This window comes from Polypterus senegalus, chromosome 2 (assembly GCF_016835505.1).
Source record: "Polypterus senegalus isolate Bchr_013 chromosome 2, ASM1683550v1, whole genome shotgun sequence".
Lineage (NCBI taxonomy): Eukaryota > Metazoa > Chordata > Cladistia > Polypteriformes > Polypteridae > Polypterus > Polypterus senegalus.
The window spans coordinates 268,955,070-268,972,245 of record NC_053155.1 but is presented as its reverse complement, the minus strand read 5'-3'; the positions used below and the strand labels follow the sequence as shown (position 1 = coordinate 268,972,245).

At 39.4% G+C, this 17,176-nt stretch overlaps 1 protein-coding gene across 3 annotated transcripts in view; it reads right to left on the bottom strand.

Annotated features, from left to right (window-relative positions):
• Window positions 1-17,176, bottom strand: part of LOC120523863 (gamma-aminobutyric acid receptor subunit rho-3) — an 86,774-nt gene that overhangs the window by 28,199 nt on the left and 41,399 nt on the right. For all 3 annotated transcript variants that reach the window (XM_039745525.1, XM_039745526.1, XM_039745527.1), the window contains one exon: window positions 1,339-1,406. In XM_039745525.1, the coding sequence (XP_039601459.1) occupies window positions 1,339-1,406 (68 nt within the window). The remainder of the gene's footprint in view (window positions 1-1,338; window positions 1,407-17,176) is intronic.

Below are 17,176 nucleotides of genomic sequence, written 5' to 3'. Positions count from 1 at the left end.
CACAAAAGAAAGAAAAATAGGGGCTGACAGTGCAGCTGAACTCACCATACTAGTTAACTCTTTGTACAGCACCAGCTCCTCACCAGCTCCTTCAGGAAGCACATTAATGCTGTCACAAAAAGAACAGGGTGCAACTGTGCTTGAAGGTTGACATGCAATCATTAAACGTGACAAGCCCAGCAATTTGCAGTCGTGTAAATTTCATTGCCTGGCAATGAGATCAGCAACTGCAGCTGGCAAGTCTGACAGAACTAGAACTACAGCTAGAAGTTCTGTGATGTGGCAATAACTTTATTTGTCTAAATCCTGAGAAAGGTCGTACCCTAAAGCACTCAAAACAGTCTCAAAAGAACAACAGCCACTGCGGCTTCCATTAAACGACTGACGGGAGACCACATCCATGAGGATTAAAGGTTCCACATAGGGAGACTGTAAATGACTTTTAAAAGGGCAGAACTTCACAACAAAAAACATCATGAATACGCAAAACATGGATCAGTTGGTATGAGAAGAACAAGATATTTTACAAAAGCAAGAACAATGATATTTTACAAATTTACAAGAAATACTTTACTCAAAAACTGAACTTACTGTGGCAAATTAATGAATACCGTGATTATGAAAAAGAAACTCACTTAAAAAATACCAAACTTATCCTTTAACTACATTTTTTAATAGTGATTGCATCAGTGGAATAGCATGAATTTATACCGAATTATATCAAACATATGGTTACATCAACTAAATATTGTTTTTTTTAACACCTAAACAGAAATAAAAATAGATTTAAATCAAACCCGATTTTTCCTACAATTTTAAAATTTTCTAAATTGTAATGACTGCACTTTTCATACTAGACTAGAGAAAATATAAACTTTAACATGACTTCATAGAGGTGAACTACATCCATTTTGGTGGCCGCCACTCCTGGGAAGGTTCACACTGTTCCAGCATTTTATACTTTCAGACTTTAAATTACTGGATTGTCATTTGTTCCTGAATTTCTTTGGATCTTGGCAAAGCCTGCATGCTGTATATCTAACAAAAATGAATCGCTGAGCTGTTCCTAATTCTAATACAAAAGAATAAGAAATCAGGAAGGGGCAAATAGTTTTTCACACCACTGTGTTATTGTTTTATTTTATTATAAAACTACAATATGGTGATTGAGTAAAATCTGGCTGTATGGATTTGGCCTTTATAAATCGTGACATGACCTGGCTGGGCATGGCCTTAGATGGCTCATAAAAATTTTGGTTAAGTTGTTCAACTTACAATTCAAACACCTCAAGTCCTGGCTCAGCCTGTACACACTAGAATTTGGCATGAACTACTTACCATATTGACTTCAGAAATGCTATCTATACTCTCCACCTGGACATCAATCCCAACAGGTATAGCTGCAGCTATAAGGAAACAAATGTATGTATGAGGAAATCAACATTAAACATAAATAATAGCTTATTATGTCCATATATGTGGCTCAGTCATCTCCATACAGTAACTTTTAAATCTGCTACAAGGACCTGGATTCAGCATTTAGCTGACCACTGTCTGTGTAGACTTTTCACATTTCCTTTATTAAAATGAATTCTGCTTTCATCTGTCTAATCCTGGTTCCTCACACATTCCAAAGATGTATGATGAGCTGATTTGAGAGTTAGTGCAAGTAAACCCTACAATGGACTGGTGACCCATGACTTCCACCCAAGTGCTGTCTCCAGACTCCTACAAAGTTACCAGAAAATAGATAGCTGCCTGTATGCAAAGCAGGAGAAATTACACTTTATTGTGTGGTGCAGGGAGGGGATTAGGTTTCATTTTTATCAATTTCTAAATTAAATGTCAGTCATTTCATTATTTCTCATATCTTCAGCAGTATTGATCAACAAAATATGCCAAAGCATTTGGCTAATATTTTCCTAGAAATGTGCCATGCAGCGGGTTTTCATAAACTATTTTTCCCAGTGCCACATGATGCTTTGCAAGGCCAATGTGGTGTTACAGAGCTGTAGCAGCCAATGTTGGATGAGACAGTCACTCCCTCTCCTCAGTATGTAACGTTGATTCTAGTTCTGAGGTATAAATTAGTAGAAACCTTGTAAATACATTTAAACACAAAATGTGCTAGCAGTAGGAAACTGGAAATGTGTTGGTGTATTTGTATCTTAAAACAAGGTCTGTTTGTATGGATTTGCATGTGACTTGTATGTAATATGTGAGCCTACCCCTTTAACAGCATTACCCGATTACCCCGAGTGCTGTGCAGTTGATTCAAACAGGAAGAAATAAATAATCCACGTGCTTTAATGTTGTGCTTATTTGGTAGCAGCAATAGCAGTGAAGAAACAAAAGTTTCAGAGAAAAAAAAACAAAGTATACTTTTCGATTCAAGAGAGGTGAGCTCTTGCTATCATTTGTGCATCGGTTGGGTCAGGCCTTATTGAATTCATGCTTCCTATCTTCCAATTTCTGCATGACATTTTACTGTTCTGATATTTAATTTTTTTTAATTCTATCTCAAGGAGGCACATGACGCAGTGGTTGGCATTCAGGTGATATTTTTGGTGACAATAATCGGTCCAGCATAGTTGGCCAATGTTCCCCAAATTGCATTATTATAATCCACTCAAAACTAGTTCTGTTTCTCCTTCTCCATTGACATCAATGCCTTTTGCTAAATTCAGCAAAGTCACTGAACATTTTCATTATTTTGACTGCTCATCACTAATCATCAGGTAATCATGGGGGAAATGGGGTCCTTTACTCAGGGGTGTGGAAATCCAACGCCTGACTCGTCCGACACGGGTAAATTGACTGTCGGACAAGCGTGTTTTCTGGTTTCAGCTGTCCGCGGACAAGTGCAATTTTCTGGAGAAAAAAGAATTAAATGTGCAGTGCAGGGCACATTTTTACCACTACTTTCAAACTTTAAACATTTGGGTACGTACTTCGTGCAGAAACAGTCTACTTAGACATGTTCTTCATGTCTCAAATTGGTATTCAATATTGTTTACAAAATGACGGCTGATTTTTCAAAGGGGAAGCACTCTTGTGGTCTTACATAAGTATTTTAACCTACTATTTACACGCTTGGAGATGCGGCCATTTTTTTCATGCCGACATTACAATGTAATTTGATGATTTTTCATTATAATTGATAACTTTTATATATTATTGATACAATTCATTTTTTCTACATAAAAATGCGGTCATTTCACCTACAATGCAATTGTTTTTGCCACATAAAGCTTGTTAGGCAGTTAATCTTTCCTGAAATTTGCAATTTCGCGTAGGTTGTGATATATTGAGGAGTTAAGAAATTTATTGCATGATATCAATTTTGTTGAGCTGTCTATAGATAATTTTTGATTAGAGAATTTTTCATATAAAACAAGTTAGTTTCGCGCTGTCAGTTAATTAAAAATAAAGAAAACATTCTAACGGTTTCCAAATGTTATGAAATATCAATAAAAATCTTCACTTAGACGTGATTATTTTTTTTCCGAAAACATTGGTAATATTTACTTCTTTGGAAATGTACCATCTTGCGGAATTTCGAATACGTCATTAGGAATTACCTGCGTAAACCAAAATACACTGCAGTAAGTGTTTTCGCTAAATGCATGTTGCTGAAACTGAAACAAGTAGCATTGCAGATGAGAAATGGATCACTTCTTGATTAAAACTGGCACAACAGGCCCTGAAAAACCTAAGGAAGTGTAGTAAGGCCACTGTGAAAAAAATACGGACACAGTGAAGACAAAAAAAATGTAAATATCGAGATTAAAGTCGACATGTTGACTTTATTCTCGTAGTTTATTTTGTCAGTAGAATGTCGCAAACTAAATTTCATCTTAAAATGAATGTTTCATTTACTAGTTTTTTTTCAAACCCCGTCATAAATTAATGTAGCACATTAAATGCTTTATATTAAGTGTTTCCCGACCCAGTTGTTAATCTCTGCGCGCTTCTTAAACTGACTTCCTCTTGCACTGAGGAATAGTGATGGGTCGTTCTTGAACGATTCGTTCATTTTGAACGAATCTTTAATGTGACTCGGGAAGACGAGTAATCTCGTGGGAGTAATTCGTTCAGTCGCGCATGCGCATTTACGCAACTTCCTATAGATTCTGTATTGGAATAAGCTTAACCATTTCAGTCTGAGCCAGAAACAGAATTGATTAGTTCATCTCTCGAGTCTTCTGGTTTGAGTCGTTCGTTCATCACGTGACAGCCCCATAAGCTTAACCTAAGCAGTCTGAGCTGGAAAGAGAATTGATTAGTTCATTCCTCGAGTCTTTCGAGTCGTTCGTTCTTTTGTCATGTGACCACTTACCGGCTCAGTACCTCAGTCAAATACTTTTCAAAATCATTCAATTTACATGTTACTGTCAATGAGTTACAAACCCAAGTTCAAATATCAATCAACAGAAAGTTGGTTATGCATTCTTGAATGGTGCAGAGGTAAGAACTTCCTTATAACCAAAAGGTTGGCGGTTTGAGTCCCTGCGTTTTGAGTAGTGAGCTGCTATCATTATTATTACTATAATATAATAAAAACATACATTTGATTTGAGTCTGTAAGACCTAGTGTAAATTTTGGTTACTTGTAAAAGTTGCAGCTTGTTTTTTATTATTCAGTTTTATTCTGTCAGTGATGTTCACGTAGTACAATGAACTTTCCTCTCCCTCTCTGAGTTGATGCCGTTTATCTCCATTCATTTCACAAAAGCAGCAATGACCACAGTTGGTGCTGTGGTTGATGCCTGCTCAGAACTGTTGTACTGGCAATCAAAGAAATTATGTTCCATGACCTCTGTCAGACTGGATAAATGCAGGACCATAATAACAGAGAGCTTCTTCACAGCGCTTTCACTGGCTAATAGACTCCTGCTCCACAATGCAACTCTGCTTGGCACCGTAAAGTAAAATTGACTTCCACCTGCAGCTAAAGTCACTTTAGTATGCGAGCAATTCACCATGCTAGTGTTTTTGCTTGGTTTAGCTATGTTATTTGTTGCAATGCTACTAGTTGCAAAATCCACATTTTTCATGTTGTCCCTCTTGATATCACCTCATAGACATTAAAAACTTGCAGAACTCAGGGTGACATATCCTAGAATTTTGGATTCTTCATTTTTCTAAAATTAAATTTTAGACTTAGTGGATGGTAAAACGCTCTTTCATGAGGGCTTTAGTGCTAGTAATAAATGCTTTGCTCCCTTTGACTGTGATTTTTGTATTTTATGTTACTGGCTTTGGCGATCACTTACATGACTGTCATCTGTTTCTCCCTTACCTATTTTTGTCTCCCGGTTAGGTGAGCTCAATATGATACCATATGATCCATAAAACATCTTACTATGGTCATATCATATAGAATATCTTAACTTCTTAATTAAAAACAGTATGTAAAAAAGAATGCATAATAGATAATTTAATTAATATTGTAATGTAGCAGCAATAGTTATATTTGCATTTTCCTTGAGTATTTAAGTTTTTATTGTATAACAGCATATTGTGAGCATTAATATATCATTGAAGTTTCTTCTTCTCAAGTTGGAACATTTCATCATTCTCTTAATTATGAACACACAGAATTCCAATCTAAACTGTATCAAAACCTTTAGATAAAGTTATCATTCTATGCAAGTGATTTGGCTACTTCAGATGGTACCTACAAAAACAAACATTTAAATCGGCAGTGCATAAAGATGTATGACAACATTAATCCTTTGTTTCAGTGTGTACTGATACCACAGCTTTGGATAAAACATGCTTGGGCGCACTCCGAGTGTAAGTCTAGCTGACCCTTGCTTGTTTGGCAAACAGAGCCTATGGTGACCAGGCAAAACTGTTGATAAAATACAATACCATAGTTTTGCTGTTGCTCATTTGTGGTTTCCCTTTACCATCTTGATATTTGTTTCACAAAATCAACACTGGTGCTAGTGATTACAGTAGTGCTTTAAATATCAGATCAATACTAATAACTAACACATACTAAGATAATAATCACTTTCTTTTTATATTCATTGGAAAAGATTGCACATTTGGTATGAAGTTGCCAGAAACAAATGAACTACCAGCTGGGCACAGGAAAGAGAAAGAAGCAGACAGACATTAGAAGAAGTCTTGCTGAGTGCCAGGGTTGGAATGCAGGAGTAGTTATAGGCCGGGGGTTACTGTCAAAATCGCAATTAGAGCTGTCAATCATAATGATTAATGACTTTTAAGCCCGCCCCTCTGACGTCATACCGGAAGTCCGCCCGCTGACGCAAGACCGGAAGTCCCGCCCGCCGCCTCCTGATGACGCCACGTCGGAATTCCCCGCCTCCTCCACGTGACCTCCCTCCGCCCCGTTGGCGCCGCCCCCCGGCGCCGGATTGGTGTAAGGGCACCCAGTCCCCTCCCCGACTCCTCCTCGAACCCTCCCCCGGCCCCTGATTGGTTCCATAAACTGTCAAGGGTCCGTTTGACGGAGGCCTGACCGCTGGTTGAACCCGGATTGCACCTGCCGGGCAAAATAAACTGTCAAGGGCAGTTTGATGGATGTCTGCCCCCTGTTTGAACCCGCTCCCACCCCACACCCACCTGCCTGCCCAGGAAACTGTCAAGGGCAGTTTGATGGATGTCTACCCCTCCTTGAACTCCCCACGCCCCCTCTCCCGAAAGACAAGCCCGGGCAAGTGACAGCCTTTACCTCGACAAGCTCGGGCATGCCCGGGGCCTGTCCTGACCAGCTCAGACATGCCCGGGGGCTGCCTCGGCCCCCGCCCTTTCTCCGGCACAAGCCCAGACAGGCCCTGGGGTCTGTCCTGACCGGCTCAGACCAGCCTAAAGTCGCCCCAGCACCGACCCGAGGATGATGGACGGCCTCCCCACACTGCCCGGTCCCCCCAGAATTCCCAGTCCCCCCATACTTACCGGCCAGTTCTGAAAGGCCATATAAAAAGCTAAGCATTTTGTTCTATCTACGATTTTAAGACATGAAAATATCTCATCTTGGCTTCAAAACCTGCATTTTCCAGCTCACACACACAGATAACAAACTGTCAGATCAAAGACACGGTCTGAGTCAGGCCGCATTTAACCATAGGCCCCACACTTCCCGGTCCCCCACACCTCCCAGTCCCCCACATTTCCCTGCTGAAAGCCTAAAAAGCTAAGCATTTTGTTCTATCTACGATTTTAAGATGAGCACACCATTAAAACATCTCATCTTTGCTTCAAACTAAGTCAAGCTGCTTTTTTTTTTCCATCTCGCACACAGATAAATTGTGAGATCAAAGACACGGTCTGAGTCAGTCAGCGTGATCGCACCCTGTTTCTGGGCCCCCCGGGGCTCCCCACCACTTCCCAGCCACTTCTGAAAGTGCTGTATAAAAAAGCAAAGCATTTTCTTGGTTCTATCTATGATTTTAATATGAACACGCCATTAAAATATCTATCTCATCTTTGCTTTATCACTTACAGGTCCATCCTTTTCCATCTCACAGAAATTCCTCAACCAACATTGAGTCAGGTTCCCAGTGACAGACTCCCAGCAATGGAGCCGGTTTCTCAAAAGAAATCAAGCAGCCCGCTTTTAGCAGACCCCCCTTTGCAATCAGGCCTGTGTGCTCTGTCTCTCTCTCTCTCTGAGCGCAGACACGGGCTCGAGACCGCAGACCCTCTGCCCATGACGGATGGATCTTTTAAAGTTAAGGGATTTTTAAAGATTAGCTTGTAAAGCTTGAGATAACTGCTAGTTCAGCCCTTTAAAAATCACACCTAGTTAAATAATATGCCGCAGTTCCCTTTTTAATCACGTTTGAGACGTCTAGCCTGGGCTGATTGGTGGCTGATATCAAAAATGTTCTCTTATATACAGAGCTTAACCTTACGGACCCTCTCCATTGAGAATATTCAGGAGTGGCTTTAAAGCGCAGGCCGGTGGTGCAGTAACTCTGACCTAATAAAAGTATTCTGAACTACTTGCAGAAGGGACCCGCTTGTGAAATGCCTACTCTTTCGAAACGGCCTCTCTCTCTGTACCCCCTGTTTTAAAAGGTTGAGATAACAAAACATTTTTGCTTTATAAACTCTCATTTGGACAGCCGGTTAGAGACAGACTCCAGGAACTTACTGTAACGGTGTTTTCATTCATTCATTTCGCTAAATGTAATTATTTTAATACAGGATAGTAACCCAAAATCCGGGTGATTTTAGACGTGTGAGTAATATAATGAAGTTATTTTTAAAAGTAACCCCACACCGCACAAGAGAGACAGATTCCACGTGTGTTTTAGGATTTGCTGCGGTCAGTGATGAATTTTATTTTTTTTTGCTCAGCTCATTTCTATCACCTAGGAGCCTTTTGACAAAAGAAACCTCTCTAAATACACTTGTGCATTTAACGGAGGTTTATAAGGAAGCAGGTTTTCTACCTTATCCCAGTTTTGTACATGCATGTAAAAGCACTTACTGTTACACTAGCACAAAAGTTTGATATTTTCTGTCTACTCAAAAACTGAAATTATTTCTATTAACACAGATGATAATTAGAAATCATTTTACTATTTTTAATTAAAAAGTTAAAACAGAAAAGCCCAATTATGATTTTTGTTTTGTCATGGAGGGCCCTAGGGTGACACTTTTCCCCTTTATACTCTTACTTATGTAGACCTTAAAACATATTCTTACCAAAATAGTTCATCACTTCCCAATTCCTGTAACTTCAGGTAATTAGACAGAGCTCCATGACAGGCAAAAGAAGATTATAGGTCAAATACACAGGGTCATAAAATAAAATAAAGTGTGAAAACCGCGCAGACCCTCTGCCCATGACGGATGGATTTTTAAAGTTAAGGGATTTTTAAAGATTAGCTTGTAAAGCTTGAGATAACTACTAGTTCAGCCCTTTAAAAATCACACCTAGTTAAATAATATACCGTAGTTCCCTTTTAGATCACTTTTGAGACGTCTAAAAAATCTAGCCTGGGCTGTATAATTTGTAATTATAATACTTAATATAATTTGTATAACAATCGATCTAAAACAAACCCCTTTTCTCTTCAAACTCACCCCACATTTTAAATACAGGTATCTTCAGTTGACCCTAAGGAAACATCTTGTGGAAGCAAGCGGCCCGCATGGCTCAGGGAGGGGCTGATGGTTCCAGCAGGGGCCGAATTCACACTTCCGCTAAATCAGGTTTCTCAGTGACAGACTCTGCAGTAAAAAACAGTTTTAGCAATGAAGCTGATTTCCCAGAGAGAAAGACCAAGCGGCAGACCCTGTCAGCTTTTAGCCGACCCCTGCTCTCTCTCTCTCTACACAGAAAGTAAAGTCAGGCTCTGCAAGCACCTCAATCGGGGGAAGGACTCTGTGAGTTCGCATGCAAACAACTGAGGCCGCCCGTTTCGATCACCCACCCCCACTGGGTGACCCTCGGAGAGATCACCGGCTGCTAGTCTCAGGAATTTGTTAGGATTATGTCATGTACAAACCTAAACTTTGAATTATCACCTTTAAAGACATGGAGCAGTCTCGTGCTACAAACGCCTTGTGTCTCTTTTAACACTTCTGCCTGAAAAGCTCTCTATTCCTTCTGTGGCCTCGGTTTAATAGGGGCTTGCACCCAGGCTAATGAACAAGGTCCTGTACATGTCGAGATGCCGCCCATGCCTGCCGTCCCTTACACTATATAACATGTTTGGGTATTCATTTTGTATGTATAATATAATGAAGATATTTTTAAAAGTAACCCCACACCGCACAAGAGAGACAGATTCCACGTGTGTTTTAGGATTTGCTGCGATCAGTGATTTTAGTGTTTTGCTGAGCTCATTTCTATCACCTAGGAGCCTTTGGACAAAGGAAGACTCTGTAAATACACTTGTGCGTTTAAACGGAGATTTATAAGAATGCACAGGAGGCCGTAGTGAGGGTGCTGGTTTAACTAGAGGCAGGGATGTAAGTAGCCCTTTTTGCCCCTCCGAAGTTCATCGAACTAAAATCATGTTTTTAAAATCAGCAGCTTTAGCTCATGCTAGTGACCTCGTAAATGGGAGCCAACGCTCAGCACGCTGTATAGCTCACAAAATAGCAGAGCTAATTACTCTTTCTTCTTAAACTAATGATCAGATATTCGGGTAATTCTTAATGAAACACTAAAGTGCTAGTGAACAAAATACATGTTCAGTAGCCAAGTAAAAGACCGGTTGCTTTAACATGAAAATAAAGCATCTTTAGAAAATAAAGCATCTAAAAGCATCTTTATAAAGTCCGATTTTAAAACGTTATAAGAAAAAGCCTTGTTTCCAAAGAGTTCTTTGGAACCATCAGTGCCTTTCTGATCACATCCACCCCAAACATAGCACAGAACTTAATTTCTGTACTCCTTTTAAATGAGAATAGCCAGTATAAAGTCCCTAAAGGAACCGGAGACATCTGATATCTTTTACCCTATATGTTTTCTTGCCGCCCAAGTCATTCAGATTCTGCTTACAACACAAATGTGCGATTATTTTTCTCAAATGGCCAGTTCTTTGGCCTGCTAATCATGAAAAAATCATATTTTATTCTCCTGACACTTTATTTGCATATTTTATTATACCTACTTGTATCGACATTTATCTATCTCTATATTTATTTTTCTGTATCAGAAGGTAGTTTAAGTCAATTTGTTTTGGGTTCAATAGATGTATTTTTCATATTTTGATTCTTGTTTTCTTTTTTTCACATCTTGAGTCCCCTTTTTGTTACTTCGCGCCCCCTAGCGTGGTCAGCCCAGAGTTTGAGAACCACTGTTGTAGGGTTTTATTGGTAAAACACTCTGCGGCATTTCAAGCTAAGTTAGATTCCCTTGTTTATTCAGCCGTCCATCGGTGTTCCATTTTGTTATAAATTGTATTTAGTCTCTCTTTATTTACTAAGCATTTTATATGATGATTAGAAAACAGTTATCTTGTTCAGGCTTTACTTTAAATCAGCATTTTCATCAACAGGTTATAAACACTTTGGTACTCAGGGTCTTTGTATAATACAGCGTTTTAGAAATTCTGTGAATGCTTGGTAATAGCCTTCCATTTTACAGCAGTTATGAGACCCTGAAAATAAGAACGGTTATAGGAGGTTATAGGGGCCTATACACTGCAGGGCTGAGGATTAGGCTTTGGACACGTCAGGACAATCAGGATGGAAAATGTTTTTAGTGAATAGTTACATTATATCTATTATAGGCGTTAGCACAAGGATTAAATTTTACTAAAACTATGAGGATTTATTCTTTCTTTTAGGTAGTCCAGGTGACATAGGACGGGTTATGGAAAACTGCTTTTCCCTCTGTTTGTGAAAAAGCATCCTTGGTTTTAGTAGCATTCAGGGTCAAGGGACGTAAGTTTGAACTGGATTCCAAGAGTCAACAAGTGTCTGCAATCTTCTTGAATACGAGTCACAGGACCTGGGTTTGCAGGGATCATAGTCAGGGGCAGAGTTACGCTAGACATTATTATTCCAAAATGAAACATTGACTCGCCCTATCACAAAGATAAGACAGTACAAACTAAAATGTACAAATACTAAGTGACAGAGGAGATTAAAAACATCTTAAGACCGGATCAACAAGGATCACATCAAGCTCACCGCACACTAGCTAAACTGGTCATCTATGTAGGCAGTTCCACGGGATGGCAAAGAGTTGGGGAAAACATTATTGAACATCTGCTAGTATGAGGCTGATTAACATGAGCGGTTATTGTTAGAATCTTATCCGGCACTAAAAGTCAGGCTTGTGTTCCTCCTGATTCAGGAAGAACATTAAATATTGGAGTTTAGAATATGAACTAGACTGATAAGGACATGTGTGCCAAAATGAATAAATAAAGTAAATAACCACATGAAAAAGTGGAGTGATTACAATTTGAAAACTGCCGTGATGTATCAAAACATTTGAAATAAATAATAAGCTTTTTTGACATGCAGTCCGGAATAGTCTGAATGTGTCTTAAAGAGTTCATTTTTTAAATAAAACTTAAAAAGGCAAATTAAAAATATTAAATCTGAATAAAACACAGAAGTATCATTTAATGATATCAATTAGGGTTAAGTATTATCAAGCACCGGGATCTATTTATCAGGTTTATTTAATTTAGTTATAAACAAAATGATTGGTGGCATTTTGCTTTGAAATGAACAATAGTCTGATAGAGCTTTAAGAATTAGAATGTAAGACAAACCTCTACACTCTATAACAAAATGTTGCTGTTCCAATGGAATATCTCGGATGTCTGTTTTATTTTAACCTTTTGACAAGAAGCCCTGGTCTTGGAAATATACCACCTATGTTGAAAATGAACAGCGCCGACATGCTAACTAAATAGATATAATCTAAGATATTTTAGAATATGACCCTAGGTGCTAACCCCATGATTCTGACCAACTAAAGGGTCTTCACTTCATTGTCCAACTTCCTGCGGGTGCTATGGATCTTCTAATGGAGACTGCAAAAGATTCTCTAATCTTTACTCTGTAATGGTCCATATGACGGAGATCTAGCGCCTGGGTCCGCAGGGTTAACCGGTCATAGGACATGATGTTCAAAATTCAACTCGGGTTTTTCAAATGAGATAGGACGAGTGCGGCGTGTTCTGTATTCACTATTCACAACGACCATAAACCCGAGACCTTAGGTTTTTTATACCGAAGGACCTTTCACTGACCCGAATAAGAGACATCCATCAAAAGACTCTTGACAGTTTCCTGAACCAATCAGGCCGGTGGGGCGGGAGTCGCTTTTCAAAGAGTATAAAAAACGTTTTCAACGACGTGTTTTGGACGGTTAACAATCAGCATCTCTTCGGCTATGTTCCTGATCAGCCACGACGGTCACGGACCAGACGGCCCCTACAACGGCCTGTTTTGACCTGAGGCTATCGTGCCCGACTCGAGTACTCTCGCCTAACAGCTAGCCTGCAGACCAGCCTTCTCGGCGGACCATCTTATGCCTTCAACTGCCCAGATCTAGGGGCCTGAGCCTCAGGTATCTGCCCCTGGTGATCTATATTGTTCGGATAGTTTCCTGGAGAACCGCGCAGTACCTGACATTTTTGTACCTGCTCATGATGTTCCGGGGTTCCTAGCAGGGTCTGAGGGGAGAGCCATTCAGGCCGTGCAACAAGAAGAGGCCGTGGAGGCTCCGGCCAATTGGAACCTATCACCCAAGGAGGGGATTATGCGGGCATGGCCTTTGAACAAACTGACGGACCCTGGGTGAAACATTTCGAAAGGCACTGAAGCTGGGCAAGAGTTGAATGGCGGAACCTAAAAAGTACCGGCAGGGATGTTGTACAGACCGACCCTGCCAGACACAGCCTACGGGTCTATTTGAGACTGCTCGGCTCAGCAGCAACAGCGACTATCTGTTTTCCACAAACCGTGGCTCAGGAGCTCGGTCATCAAGACTCTAGGCGGTTTCCACATCTTTCTGCCATTTCACCAGCTTTTTACAAAATGCTGTTGACCAGAAAAATGAACATTCTATTCAGGAGTCGATCGTCCAAGCCTTTTATCACACGGACGTCGACTCTTATTCAAAAATACGTGAAATTGCCGAGGCTTTCTCTAAATGCCATTTTCTGGACCTGATAGGTTTGATGGACCTTAGGGGTATACGAACTGGAAAATCAGATGAAGTGTCTGAACTGAATGTTTCGGTGAGATCACATGTTTTTTGTCGGCTTTTAATCACGCTGTTTAGTTGTAATGTTTTGAAGTGGTTGGTAAAACCTCTCTGAATTTTTAGATTGTTTTGAAAATGACCAATAAAGGACCAGTTGATTTTTAAACCCTAATTTCTTTCACCGTCGAGGATAGTGGGTCGTTGAAAACGTTTTTTATACTCTTTGAAAAGCGACTCCCGCCCCACCGGCCTGATTGGTTCAGGAAACTGTCAAGAGTCTTTTGATGGATGTCTCTTATTCGGGTCAGTGAAAGGTCCTTCGGTATAAAAAACCTAAGGTCTCGGGTTATGGTCGTGAATAGTGAATACAGAACACGCCGCACTCGTCCTATCTCATTTGAAAACCCGAGTTGAATTTTGAACATCATGGCCTATGACCGGTTAACCCTGCGGACCCAGGCGCTAGATCTCCGTCATATGGACCATTACAGAGTAAAGATTAGAGAATCTTTTGCAGTCTCCATTAGAAGATCCATAGCACCCGCAGGAAGTTGGACAATGAAGTGAAGACCCTTTAGTTGGTCAGAATCATCGGTGTTAGCACCTAGGGTCATATTCTAAAATATCTTAGATTAAATCTATTTAGTTAGCATGTCGGCTCTGTTCATTTTCAACATAGGTGGTATATTTCCAAGACCAGGGCTTCTTGTCAAAAGGTTAAAATAAAACAGACATCCGAGATATTCCTATTGGAACAGCAACATTTTGTTATAGAGTGTAGAGGTTTGTCTTACATTCTAATTCTTAAAGCTCTATCAGACTATTGTTCATTTCAAAGCAAAATGCCAACAATCATTTTGTTTATAACTAAATTAAATAAACCTGATAAATAGATCCCGTGCTTGATAATACTTAACCCTAATTGATATCATTAAATGATACTTCTGTGTTTTATTCAGATTTAATATTTTTAATTTGCCTTTTAAGTTTTATTTAAAAATGAACTCTTTAAGACACATTCAGACTATTCGGACTGCATGTCAAAAAGCTTATTATTTATTTCAAATGTTTTGATACATCACGGCAGTTTTTCAAATTGTAATCACTCCACTTTTTCATGTGGTTATTTACTTTATTTATTCATTTTGGCACACATGTCCTTATCAGTCTAGTTCATATTCTAAACTCCAATATTTAATGTTCTTCCTGAATCAGGAGGAACACAAGCCTGACTTTTAGTGCCGGATAAGATTCTAACAATAACCGGCTCATGTTAATCAGCCTCATACTAGCCGATGTTCAATAATGTTTTCCCCAACTCTTTGCCATCCCGTGGAACTGCCTACATAGATGACAGTTTAGCTAGTGTGCGGTGAGCTTGATGTGATCCCTTGTTGATCCGGTCTTAAGATGTTTTTTAATCTCCTCTGTCACTTAGTATTTGTACATTTTAGTTTTTACTGTCTTATCTTTGTGATAGGGGCGAGTCAATGTCACATTTTGGAATAATAATGTCTAGCGTAATTCTGCCCCTGACTATGATCCCTGCGCAAACCCAGGTCCTGTGACTCGTATTCAAGAAGATTGCAGACACTTGTTGACTCTTGGAATCCCAGTTCAAACTTACGTCCCTTGACCCTGAATGCTACTAAAACCAAGGATGCTTTTTCACAAACAGAGGGAAAAGCAGTTTTCCATAACCCGTCCTATGTCACCTGGACTACCTAAAAGAAAGAATAAATCCTCATAGTTTTAGTAAAATTATAATCCTTGTGCTAACGCCTATAATAGATATAATGTAACTATTCACTAAAAACATTTTCCATCCTGATTGTCCTAACGTGTCCAAAGCCTAATCCTCAGCCCTGCAGTGTATAGGCCCCTATAACCTCCTATAACCGTTCTTATTTTCAGGGTCTCATAACTGCTGTAAAATGGAAGGCTATTACCAAGCATTCACAGAATTTCTAAAACGCTGTATTATACAAAGACCCTGAGTACCAAAGTGTTTATAACCTGTTGATGAAAATGCTGATTTAAAGTAAAGCCTGAACAAGATAACTGTTTTCTAATCATCATATAAAATGCTTAGTAAATAAAGAGAGACTAAATACAATTTATAACGAAAATGGAACACCGATGGACGGCTGAATAAACAAGGGAATCTAACTTAGCTTGAAATGCCGCAGAGTGTTTTACCAATAAAACCCTACAACAGTGGTTCTCAAACTCTGGGCTGACCACGCTAGGGCGCGAAGTAACAAAAAGGGGACTCAAGATGTGAAAAAAAGAAAACAAGAATCAAAATATGAAAAATACATCTATTGAACCCAAAACAAATTGACTTAAACTACCTTCTGATACAGAAAAATAAATATAGAGATAGATAAATGTCGATACAAGTAGGTATAATAAAATATGCAAATAAAGTGTCAGGAGAATAAAATATGATTTTTTCATGATTAGCAGGCCAAAGAACAGGCCATTTGAGAAAAATAATCGTACATTTGTGTTGTAAGCAGAATCTGAATGACTTGGGCGGCAAGAAAACATATAGGGTAAAAGATATCAGATGTCTCCGTTCCTTTAGGGACTTTATACTGGCTATTCTCATTTAAAAGGAGTACAGAAATTAAGTTCTGTGCTATGTTTGGGGTGGATGTGATCAGAAAGGCACTGATGGTTCCAAAGAACTCTTTGGAAACAAGGCTTTTTCTTATAACGTTTTAAAATCGGACTTTATAAAGATGCTTTTAGATGCTTTATTTTCTAAAGATGCTTTATTTTCATGTTAAAGCAACCGGTCTTTTACTTGGCTACTGAACATGTATTTTGTTCACTAGCACTTTAGTGTTTCATTAAGAATTACCCGAATATCTGATCATTAGTTTAAGAAGAAAGAGTAATTAGCTCTGCTATTTTGTGAGCTATACAGCGTGCTGAGCGATTGGCTCCCATTTACGAGGTCACTAGCATGAGCTAAAGCTGCTGATTTTAAAAACATGATTTTAGTTCGATGAACTTCGGAGGGGCAAAAAGGGCTACTTACATCCCCTGCCTCTACTTAAACCAGCACCCTCACTACGGCCTCCTGTGCATTCTTATAAATCTCCGTTTAAACGCACAAGTGTATTTACAGAGTCTTCCTTTGTCCAAAGGCTCCTAGGTGATAGAAATGAGCTCAGCAAAACACTAAAAATCACTGATCGCAGCAAATCCTAAAACACACGTGGAATCTGTCTCTTGTGCGGTGTGGGGTTACTTTTAAAAATATCTTCATTATATTATACATACAAAATGAATACCCAAACATGTTATATAGTGTAAGGGACGGCAGGCATGGGCCGGCATCTCGACATGTACAGGACCTTGTTCATTAGCCTGGGTGCAAGCCCCTATTAAACCCGAGGCCACAGAAGGAATAGAGAGCTTTTACAGGCAGAAGTGTTAAAAAGAGACACAAGGCGTTTGTAGCACGAGACTGCTCCATGTCTTTAAAGGTGATAATTC